Raw genomic sequence first — 11,751 nt, 5'->3', positions numbered from 1 at the left:
GGAAGAGGAGGAGCCCGAAGCCTCCCTGGGCGGAGATAATACTGCCCTGGGGAAACGTTTTGGGGACTTGTTGCCCCAGCGGTGAGCTCGCCTCGACCGGGGAGCCCGGCATCATCTCCGCATCTCACTCCGACGCCCCAGCCTTGCGGCCACCCCTCCGCTCCCCTCCCGCCGGCACTAATGCTAAACGCCTGCGGGAGATCACGTACCTCTCGCGTCATCAGGACCGGAGTTTCTGCCTCAGCATCACGGTTTGTATCCCCTGGCTGTCAGCTTCACATCTGAGGTGTGGGTAAGGAGCAACCTGCATTTTCTGCTGGACATGGCGCGCACGAAGAGCCTTTCCTTTTAAAACCGCTTTCAGTTAAGATAGCCCCCCAGCTTGTTTTAAGTTTGTTGCAACCTCTGCCCCCCCAAAAAACCCAACCTAAAACATCATAGTTCCTCATTCCATTTTTATGTCTCACTTATAATAGGACTAGTGTGATTAAAGACAGTATTGATTCTATATAAATTGAATACTTTATTTAGAAATTGTTTGATTGTTTTAATCAGCTTTAATTTTTCCTTGCTTTCGTTGTCACTCTGAAATTTTTCTTGAGGACCAGCAAAAGAAATAGACCCCCAAGTTGGGAGTCAAGGTTTAAGCAGAGATGAAATGGAATATTTTGCTTTCATTGCACAAGATAAGAGAAATGGCCAAGGTAAACAGCCTCCAGCACGGAAAGCAGGTGAAATTACAAAAAAATGAAAAAAACTAAAAGTATGTATGGTTCTAAGGAGTACAGGTTTTAGTGTTACTGACTTGAAAAAATGCTGTCTACAGAGTTTGTTTTATGTCCATTGAGAACTGTTTGATAAACTCTACCACAGCAATTTTAGAAAATTTATTAAATCATAATTAGCAGTCATACTTACTGACAGCAGAGTTATGGCAGAACACTTCAGGTTTTAAAAGTAGTTTTTCATTACTTCAGTTTTAGCCTCAGGTTTTTAAAACATTTTCCACATTGATCACTTTTTGGAAATACAGGGTGGAAAAATTACTTATGTCAATACCCATGCTGTTGTAAATATAACAGATAGCTGCTAATAGCATTAATAGCACAAGCATTGTAAAGGTGTTTTTAACATAAAAGCATGGTCATAAAGTAGTTCATTTTGTACACCAGTGAGGCTAGGCTGACTAGTGAATTTACTGCATCTTTTCCTGTCTGTAGCAGCTAGAGATAGCAGCCCTGCTAGCACAGTCAGTTTTCTTGTTAGAGTTCAGTGTCAAATTCACTCTGAATATAACCAAGATTTGACTGTTTAACTCCTCACACTTTGAAAACCAGAGCTGTTAGCTATGCCCAGCTAAATGCACCTTGGCCTCTGTTCCCTGTCAGTATCCTATTTGCATTTGAACTCTCTATATTTTTTAAGAGATTCATAAACTGCTTAGTCACAGGAATCATTCGGCTAGAGAACTGTGGGTTTATTGGGTGTTACTTTCTATCAGGACACAAAGAAGGCAAAAAGAAATAATACATTTTTATTTGGATTCCTTTATGGACATCTTTAAGACACTAACTTAAAAGTATTATATCTCATGCTTGAAGCACTTAAGAATCTTAATCACAGGCCAGAATTTCCTTGGGCTGCAAAGTGTACAGGCACTGAGCAAAAAATGGCATCCCCTCCTCCACTCCTCCTTATTCTCTAATACTTTAAGAAACTGCTAGTGTAGTAAAGTATTAACAGTAGAAATGTGCTATGACCACATACTAAGATTTTTCCTAGGCCTTATACCAGGCTCTCACTTAGACTTTTCCTAAGCACAGTCCCACATGACATAGCCATGCTTTTTAAAGTGAGATTCATGGAATTTATGAATGAAATCTATGTTTTGATTCTTAACAACTAACCTGACTTTTTAAAGCACCTTAATGAAAATCAACCCATCTTACATTCATTTGGTGATTCATTGTTGACTTTATTGCCATAATCCCAAGGAATTCCATTCAAGGGCCAAGATCCCAAAGCAGAGATCTGTGTATAAACCTAGAGCAGAAAGCAAGTCTTACTCCAAAGGGATAAGATTCTAAATAAGATGAGAGAACAGATGGATACAGAGAGAGATGAGCAGATGAAAGGTCAAGGAAATAAGAATGCCAACCTATGGATATAACATGTTGGCCCATTATCTTTAAAGAGATCTCAAATTAATCAAAATGTGTCTCGTTCAGCGGTGCAATTAGAAGCCGCGAAGGTAATCACGTTCAACAGGATATGATTTTGTACTCATTACTTAAGGACAGTATTTGACACCTGACCACCTGAACTGTGTCAGTAAATCTTTGCATAAGTATGTGGCCCAAATTCACATTTGTGTGTGCAAAACAAGTAGTTGCATGTATGAATTCCTTTACACTTTCTCCTTGATTTCACAAGAGTGATTTTCAAGTGGACAAGGAAGTCCAAGTCCAAGTTTCAAGTGGGCAAGAAAAAAAAGATATTAATAGGGATTGTGATAATGTTCAGCAATGCATTGATTTATTCTGGATGATTATGGTGTCCCAAGAAAAAGGATTTCCATGATAAAGTCAAATTCTGTAACTCGGCAAAAGAAACTTACTTGCTTCCTTTCAAATGAACCCAGTCAAATGGTTTCTGGGAGCAGCATAGCAGAAAGGAATAAAACCAGTTCAGCAAGTTAAACTGTCAGATATTTCACATTCTCCTTCAAGACAGTCCTATCACTAAAACCACAATGATTAAGAAACAAGGCACATTCCACTTGTCTATTGACTTACACATTTTTAACCTGCAGGCACTCGAGCATGTCAATGCCCGGCTTCTTGAGCTGTACCCTGATGATGAAGAACGATTTGATATTGTCCTGATGACTAATAACCATGCCCAAGTGGGAGTGAGACTCATAAATAGCATCAATCACTATGGTAAGTAAAATAAATAATCTTGTAGAACTGCTAGCTGTTCCATAATAAAATGAATTCATTTTATTTTTCCTGTTCTGGCCTTGGTAAAAGCAGCTTCTTTGATACTGACACCCATTCCTCAGAGGATTATATTTATTTTTGAGTGTCACATTAGTGAGATAGTGTTAAACAGAATTTGGTCCAAAACTCTAGGTTTAACTTGTCCGGTATGAATCTTAATTTCTGAGAAGTCCTTAAACTTTTCATTGCTCGGTATTTACAACCCCTATACATATACCTTCACAGAAGTTATTCTGCTGTCTTAGAGGAATGTTTTTTTAAAATTCTCAAGGAGGAAGGGTGGATCAAACGTCGTAGTCAGTTTGTCTAACTTGTTGAAGTTACAGTGAACATATTTTTCTTTTTTAAGTTTACTGTCAGCTGTAGGCTGGTGTACCTTTTCACAGGTTCCTTTTACAAGTTTGTAGTGTCAAGGAAAAGTCACACCTCATTGTGCTGTTCTTACTTTAGGCTTATCAATTGAACGTTTCTGTATGACGGGAGGAAAAAGCCCTATTGGTTACCTGACTGCATATCTTACCAACTTGTACCTCTCAGCAGACTCTGAAAAAGTGCAAGAAGCTATAGAAGCAGGTTTGAATTTACTTTCTTTTGGTATCTCTCTGTTGAGCTTGTTAAAAAATGAATGTATTGTGTCTTTCACGGAAATTAGTGCTGCTTCATCAAATGCAGAAAGTCACAGCTTTGTGTTGTGCAAATTTATCACTTATTTTTTTACTTAATGAAAGAAAATCAGGTTATTTCTCTGTATTGTTCTTCTCTGACCCTTCAGCCTGCTGATAATGACAACTTAATCAGCCTCTACCTTTGTCACACCTTTCTCTTTTCTCCCATGCTACAAGAAATGAACTCCCATACACACCTACTCGTCTCTATTCAACTTCTGTTTGGATAAAGTCATCTGTTTGATATGATTTACAAAAACCAACTTCTGTGTTTTGTAAGGAGTTAAAAAATAGCAAATAGTTTGATTCAGTGGTCTCCTTGGAATTTCCTGCCTTGTCCCATTTGCAGCACACCTTGGGGACTGTTTTTGTATATACTTATAAGGAAGTGGAAGGAAGCATGTCTAAGAAGTTATGTCAATGGGACAGCTTCCATACATATGTGTTACAGAACAGCCATTACAAATGAGCGTTAGTGATCATTTCTGCTCACCATATATAAAGGTCACCACAAATAAGTTGTTGGAACCGAACTGCTGACAGTTTAATGAATGACTTTGCAGGACATGCTAACTGAGGTTCTCTGATCCATTTTCAGGCATCGCGTCAGCTACGATGTTCACTGCCAACAAAGATCTTGCTTACTCGGATACGCAGTTGAGGGTGGCATTCGATGGGGATGCGGTTCTCTTTTCTGATGAATCAGAACAGATTGTCAAAGAGCAAGGATTAGATAGATTTTTTGAACATGAACAGCTGAATGAAAATAAGCCTCTTGCACAGGTTTGTACTTCCTGAATCAGTGAGTTTTCAAAACATCTGTTAATTTTCATTGCTGCTATATCTCTCCAGTTTCTCCAGTGTGTCTGTATTCTTTGTGGAAGCTGATTGCCCTATTTATTTCCTTTTTCAAGGATAATCTTTAAAATGCATGTTTGACATAAAAGAGCCCACCACTGCAGTCCTTTCACCAGATCTCCCGCTTCACTGAGAGAACTGCAAACATAAGACAGTGACTTACAGTTGTATTTTAGTTGTATCATTAGAAAAAGGAAAGTCCACTACTGGTTTCCTTGATTTTTTTCTTTTTATCAGATTGTATAGGCAATGTTCATTTCAAACACTGGGTTATTCTGGTTATTGAAACAGGGTAATATCTGTGCTTATTCCCAAGTAGAACTACGCCATTGTCTAAAAAACATAAACATTTTAATATCAGCTTAAACTGAAAGACCAGTTCTGCTATTGTTAAAAATGGTGTAAATTCAGAACAAAAGCTTGATTTATGAAAGTACCGGACAGTGCAATATATTGCAATTTGACCAAACTGTCATTTACTTCTTTTAATCAGAGTGTAATTTTAATATTGTCATTTATCTGGAAAGAGTTTAGTGCTGTCTACATAATTAAGTCTCGTACTGTTTTTTGCACAGAAAAAACATTGCAGCTCATGGTTCACAGTAAAAAGAGTTAAGTATTTTTAAGGAACATTTTATTAAAGTTAAAGATTACAGTTAAAACTTTATATTGTAAGAGATCTTGTCAGCCATAGTGAGAATCAGTTTCCTACTGATCGTACTATGTAGAATTATGGTTTTAACTTTTTTCCAGTTTGTGAATTCCTAGTGAGAGTGCAGACCCATTTGGACACATTAGATAGAGAATTTGCTGAGTAGCATATCATTAGGGAAGGAGTCCTGTATGTAACTGGCAATCTAGAAGAAAGCAAAAGAATGGGTTTGGGAGCTGTCGACAAATACTAAATATGCTTCTGGTATTTCATACTTAGGGTCCTTTGAAAGGTTTTCTGGAAGACCTAGGGAAACTCCAGAAGAAGTTCTATGCAAAAAATGAACGATTAAATTGTCCCATAAGGACCTTCCTGGTCACAGCCAGAAGTGCGGCAAGCTCTGGAGCCAGAGTGCTGAAGACTCTTCGTAGCTGGGGTCTGGAGATCGATGAAGCACTTTTCCTAGCAGGAGCTCCTAAAGGACCGATCCTGGTGAAAATCCGCCCTCACATTTTCTTTGATGACCAGATGTTTCACATCGAAGGAGCACAGAAATTAGGCGCCATAGCTGCACATGTTCCCTATGGCATTGCTCAGAAATACCACAAATCTGCATGACTGGATGGCACTGTTAGCAATAAGGTTCTTAACTCAGCCAGCCTCTAATATACCAATAGTTATGTCTGAAAACCTCTACATTTGGATATTGTAAGTACTAGCTTTAAAGATTTAACTTCTGGCTAGAACAGTCTTTAAAGGAAATATTTTTAATATAGGTAAGTTTTTAATAGAGTTATTTTAATAGCATTCTTAAGGAGTTTAGATTTTTTACCTATCTGGATCTAACACTGTGTTTTTGATATTAGGAAAAGATTTGTACTGTTTTTATAGCTTGAAACATATTTTGAGAGACAGAGAGAACAGTTATATTTTCTCTAAAAAACTGTTGATGGGTTATTTATAACAAAAATCATGCTGCAATGCTAGTCCTTGATGGTTACTTCTGAACTTACCAAAAGCACAGTTTACATATAAGTGTTCACCTGTTAGTGGTTTGCTTGTTCTGTACGTGTTCAGTAGGTCTGTTATCACAAGGTTTCAGCTTCCAGTGAAATGTTAGCTTATTTGATCTTGTGTTTACAGGAACCCTTTATTTTTCTATATTTTTTTCCTATTCTAATAAAGCTGGCTTTACAGAATATTGTCATTTTCCTATGTAGAGGTTTTAGCATAATTTCCTATGCAGAGTTTGTCTAATCAGCGTCTCTGTGTCTCTTGCCTCCTCCGGGTATTTAGAATCAGAAGTGACCACTTTCAGCCAAATTTGAGAGCGAGCGAGAGATCTCAAAGACAGTTAAGTCCCAACAGATTTCACAGAGCTGAGTAGAAGTCTGAGATGTGCATATCTTGACTGGGACAAAGACTGAAGCTTTAGAACATACTTTTGTAACAGCAGAGAATGGACCCTGAAATAATGCTGTTGATGGAACTCCTTGTTTCTTAACTAGATTCACTTAGGATTTACAGCTGTTCTGTGATCTGCGTGAACTCTGTTTGGTAACCTCAGATGGGTTTCCAGCGAACAGGTGCCTGTTGCAACATGAATTCAAATTTACACCATAGGTCTATTCTACCTCTTTTATGCTAAGTTCCCATATCTCAGTGTCATCCATGTATCAAAGTGCCTTCCAAATGACAAAACTAACATCTGTCAGGTGGTGTTTGTTCTTTTTGTCTCCCTGGTGGAACAAGTGTCCTGTTTTATTTTTATTGTTGCTGTGTATTTATACCAGAAGAGGCAAAAGCAAAAAAATGTGCTTTGCTGTGGGAGTAGAAGATGGTGAAGGCCTGTCATGATCTGTGGTTCCTGGGGGAATTCACTCCAGAATCTCACGCTAGCCTCTGAGAAAGTTTGGTCTGTTCTGTCCAGATGAACTGTCCTGTTATTGCAGAAAGCTTCATTGTATTAATTATGGTTTCCCTCCCAGAAACATAGGCAATCTTTTAAATGTTCTGGGTCCAAGCCACAAAGTTCTTTGAAAACAAAGGCAAAAGTCTTGATCCTGCATGAAACTCAAATAGAGACTATTAGAAAGGTTTTTATGTGTTCACACCAGCATGTGTTGTTCATGGGATGCACTGCAGATTTCTGGTGTACTTGGAATTTCCTAAGTGCTAAAGGCTTTGTGCCCAAAACGGATCACGTTTCCCAGCCGAGCCCAGCCCAGCCAGGAGCTGAGGAACATATGAATGACTGAGGCGTGGTCATTGTCTGCCAGGATGGGATAGAGTTACCTCACCAAATGGAGATTATAAAAAATGTTATTAGCAGATGTTTTTATGTGGGAGCTCAGAATCAGCAAGGAATTCAAAAATATTCTTTAGTTGTGGAATATAAATTGTGCGCGTAGCTTCCCCGCAAAAGCATGGCTGCAAATTTCAGGAACACTGGTCCTGCCTTGTTGAAGCAGAACATGGATCAGCCATTCTTCATCCATGCATTGTTAGAGATATAGAGGTTGGGTACAGGAAAACAGATAAAGGATATATGCCATGCACAGGTTGCTGGCACTTGAGTCTCATTGAACATAGTAATTCAGGCTTGATACTGAAAAAGGCTAGTGGGAGCCTTGATCCCTGTGGGACTCCAGAGGTAAGTGTCTCATGCCTGACAGGATAAGCACGTAAATCAGTGAATAAATTGGAAACTGAATCATCTGGTCTATTATGTTTACCTTTATTTCCAATCAATCATCCACCTACAGCAAAAATTAAACCTACTAGCCAGGACATAGTTAGGAGCTTGCAGTTCTTACATCTTTTTTTGATCTCTACACACCTAGTACTAGAGGACTACCTCTTGCAGTGTCATTCCTGGCAGCACTAAGGCATGTGTGAAGAGAAATAAAGAGTTCACATATTAAATTTACATAGTAGAATTTACAGTCTTAGACATAGAATTCAAATTGACATTAAAGTCCAGAAGTTGATGTTAAGGTCCACAATCACTTCCCCTAAGTTAGTTGAGCAAAAAGCCCTCAGGTGTTTGTTCAGATTATACGCTGCCTTTTAGTTGTGAGGCAACTGTCCCAGGCTTGATGGCTGCTTCTCCACATATCCAGCTAGCAGCATGTTAGGTGAGTGGAGTTTCATTCGTACATGCAAGTGCCTTCCAGACTAATCTGGACGTTTGGGGAGACTCGGGCTTGCCAAGTAGCCTCTGCTGATTACAATTATTGTCTTCTGCTGCAAGGCACACCTCAGCTAGTGGACCAAAATAATAATTTGCAAGAAAATTCTCTCAAATGGGATGAGAGCTGAGGGAAAGGGTTTTCTATTTTTGTAGACATAGACCAGAATTGTCTCTTAATAGCATTCCAATCCACAAAACAAAACAAACAAGCAAACAGCAACAACGACAAAACCCCACACAAGATGTCTTACTTCTCATGCTCATGAGGATACCATGAGTTTATGCCCTAGCACCTCATAACCCTAAGCCAGTCACAGTTACAACAATGGATAACATTTTTCAATAGAGGAATAGAGAGGAGTCCTATGGTTCTGGACTGTCCTGTCTATCAGCCTGTTTATAACACTGGAAAACAGACTCATGAAAAAGAAAAACTGTCATCCTAGCCAAAACATGGAAGAGGATTAATGATAACACAGATGGAATTCTGTGTGGAAACAGAACTCTGTCAAGCAAAGCCAGTCCTTGTTCCCTTAGCTTCCAGGTTTGTGTACAACATCACAGTCAAGAGTCCAGGTAAGACAAACGGGAATGTCTCCTACTGCTACCAATCCCCATGGACAAAAATGCTGGAAATAAGATCCTGAAGGTGACTTGATTATTTTATTTTTTTACAGGAGAACATATCCTCAGAGTGTGTTGGATACCTCCCAGCAGCTACCAAGACATGATAAACACATGTTCCCCAGTTCCTTCACACCTCCAAGACATCCTTCCAGTTTCCAGGCTAGCATGTCACGCGTAGTGAAAGAATCACCTAGAGGAAACAAAATATTTCAGATGAAGAAACTATCAGACTAGCTATAACATGAGCTGAAGTCAGCCTCAGAACAGACTGCAGTAATGTGAACAAACTGTAGGTAGCATCAACATGTGACAGTTAAGGGGAGGTTACTATTGCAAATGGTTATGTCCAGACCAGCCGCAAGAAACCTAATGAAAGGTTCATGGGTTTCCTCTTGGGTTTCTTACTCATTTCCCCAAACATGCTAGGTCTTGACTCAAGACAGACATGCTCATTATCAGCCAAGCTTGTTTCTGGTCTGCCCCACAGACTGTTACCTCCCTGGACTCTACTCACCTGCATACTGGCCCCTAGTCCTTATCCTGAACTTCTCGTAATCCATGTTGTTCTATCCTCATTGTGCCTATCTTATTCCTAAATCTGCACTGAACTCTTATTACTGCCTTTTTTTTTTTTTTGTCAAACACCTTTTTTTAACTTACATTGCTCTTGATCAAAATTCAGTTACCTTTTAATTGTGTCTCTGTATATTTCTGCTAGTAACTCTCCCAGGGCTGGGATGAAAAGGATTTTGAGTGAGGGAACCTCAGTGGCCACTCCTGACCACCTGGATGGTTTCATGTTGCCTTGGGTGGATTCATCAAGGTCTGGGATTAGTAAAGGTGGGATCTGGAGACATGACGTGAAGATGATGGCTGAAAACAGGTTTTGGGTTAAAGATTCAAAACTAAGTTGGCGGGTCTGAGAGGCCCAAGGGTCTCAGTGCCAGCAACTGGAGAGGCCCAGACTGGGTGCGAGCTACCAGACAAACCAGCTATTTGAGGGACCTACATTATGTGCTTATGTGAACCACTACCACACTTCAAACTGGGCAACAGGAATAGACCAGCAACTGTGAAAACCCAGTGTCAGAGCTGGTGCCTGGGTCTCTGGGTATACATACTGGATGGACTTAGGGTCCGTGCTAATATTTAAGAGACCAGTGAATGTAAGCGTGCTTGTGAGGTGAGTGAGTGGATGTACATATATGTTCTGCAAGCAGCCTCTCTTCTACAGGACTGGGATGGGACAGACTTCCTCAGTCCTGAAGTCCACTTGCTTACCTCAAACAGGCTGCCTCTAAGCTAATATTCCTCAGCTGAAGTTGGTCCTAAAAGCAAATATTCTAGCAGATCTGACTGTCAGCTTACTGGTATATTTAGACTCTAGAGTAGCTGTCAGAGCAGCCACTGCCGTGATGACTTTTGTAACACTCCCCTATCCCCCACCCCATCACTTCTGCTTGCAACATGCAGGAGGTTAATCAAGACACACTTGGCCATGTACTAACATCCCTGCTACGCTCAAACACACAATCCAACTTGATCCAGAGCCACAGAACCTGCTGAAATACATAAGAAAGAAATCTGGTCTTGAAGGCAGCATGGGGATAGGTCTCAGTGTGCCATTCTGATGTACTTTGTCATTCCACTTGTACTCTAAACTTTCCCAAAACATTTCATTGTCACAAAGGCCAGCTGGCATGGAAAAGTCCATGCGCATTCTAACTCTCCAGAAAATGATAGCTGCTTCCAAACTGCCTAGCAGGAGCTGTGGGAGAGCCCTAACCAGCCTCCAGCCTTGGGCCAGAACTCTGCCACAGGCTGCTATTGCAGTATAACAGCAGAGATGTTGTGTTTCCTTGCTGGGAGCCTTCCCTGGGACCGCCACATGTACTGCTCCAGCCTCTGCGTCTCAGGCTGAAGACTGAAGGCAGACAGAATTAAACTTGGCTTTTGCAGAAGCATTTGATCTGCCATGAGAGTCAAAGACTGGTAATGAAATATTATAGGTGCCCTTAATATCTGTTTTCCCTGTGATGAAGTCTTCTCTGTGAGACTGGTAAATATTAGTAAAACATTTTGGTAAAATCTCTACTCACAAACTAAATGCTACCAGGGAACACACCTGGGCCCTAGAACTCAACCATCTCTATGTCATTAAATTGTTATCATTGCCTTCTAATTCTAAAATTGTTAGAACCACCCCTGGTTTGGTTCTGGCCCAGGCTGGCTGGCTCTCTCCCAGACAACAGCCACCCACATTTCAGGAGTCGGCATGGGACGACAGCCAAGAACCAGCTCGGACGTTTCGGGGTTCAAGAGGCTATTCTGTGCCAGTTAGCTTCAGAACAATATAGAAGCACCGAGTACATTTAATTTAGCAGCATAGGCATCGCTATTAGTGAAACAGCCTTTGGGCAGATGGAGGGGCACCGTACTGCTGTGACATCCTACGGCGTTTTATTTTGAGCCAGGGAAGGAAGCAGCAGCTTTGCAGAGGTAACTCTGACCACGACCCGCGGTTTGCTTTGGGTTGCCCTCGGGACCGCGCTGGGGCCGGGAAGGCCGCCGAGTTGCCGGTGGCAGTTTCAATTAGACCGTACGCTCATTAAGCACACTTCACGGGCGGCCCCCTGGGCGCCTCTGGTGCCGGGACCACGCCTCCTCCGCACGCGGCGGAGGACTACAATCCCCACAATGCCCAGCGGCGAGCCTGGCCAATGGTAACGCACCCCGGGAGGCGGCCGGCCGGCC

The 11,751-nt window shown here is 41.0% G+C and overlaps 1 protein-coding gene across 1 annotated transcript; it reads left to right on the top strand.

The window, feature by feature from the left end:
* Positions 1–79: 79 nt before the first annotated feature.
* LOC104156640 (cytosolic 5'-nucleotidase 1B-like) lies at positions 80–6,374 on the top strand (the record flags this gene model as incomplete). The annotated part of the gene is made up of 5 exons (XM_009705287.1): positions 80–251; positions 2,813–2,942; positions 3,453–3,575; positions 4,266–4,450; positions 5,457–6,374. Coding segments are annotated over 5 exons (949 nt in total), but the record flags the coding sequence as incomplete, so codon positions are not given.
* Positions 6,375–11,751: the final 5,377 nt, after the last annotated feature.

This window comes from Cariama cristata, unplaced genomic scaffold (assembly GCF_000690535.1).
Source record: "Cariama cristata isolate BGI_N322 unplaced genomic scaffold, ASM69053v1 scaffold23698, whole genome shotgun sequence".
In the NCBI taxonomy this organism is placed as follows: domain Eukaryota; kingdom Metazoa; phylum Chordata; class Aves; order Cariamiformes; family Cariamidae; genus Cariama; species Cariama cristata.
The sequence above is the reverse complement of the archived record's forward strand: the minus strand, read 5'-3'. Positions and strand labels throughout refer to the sequence as shown.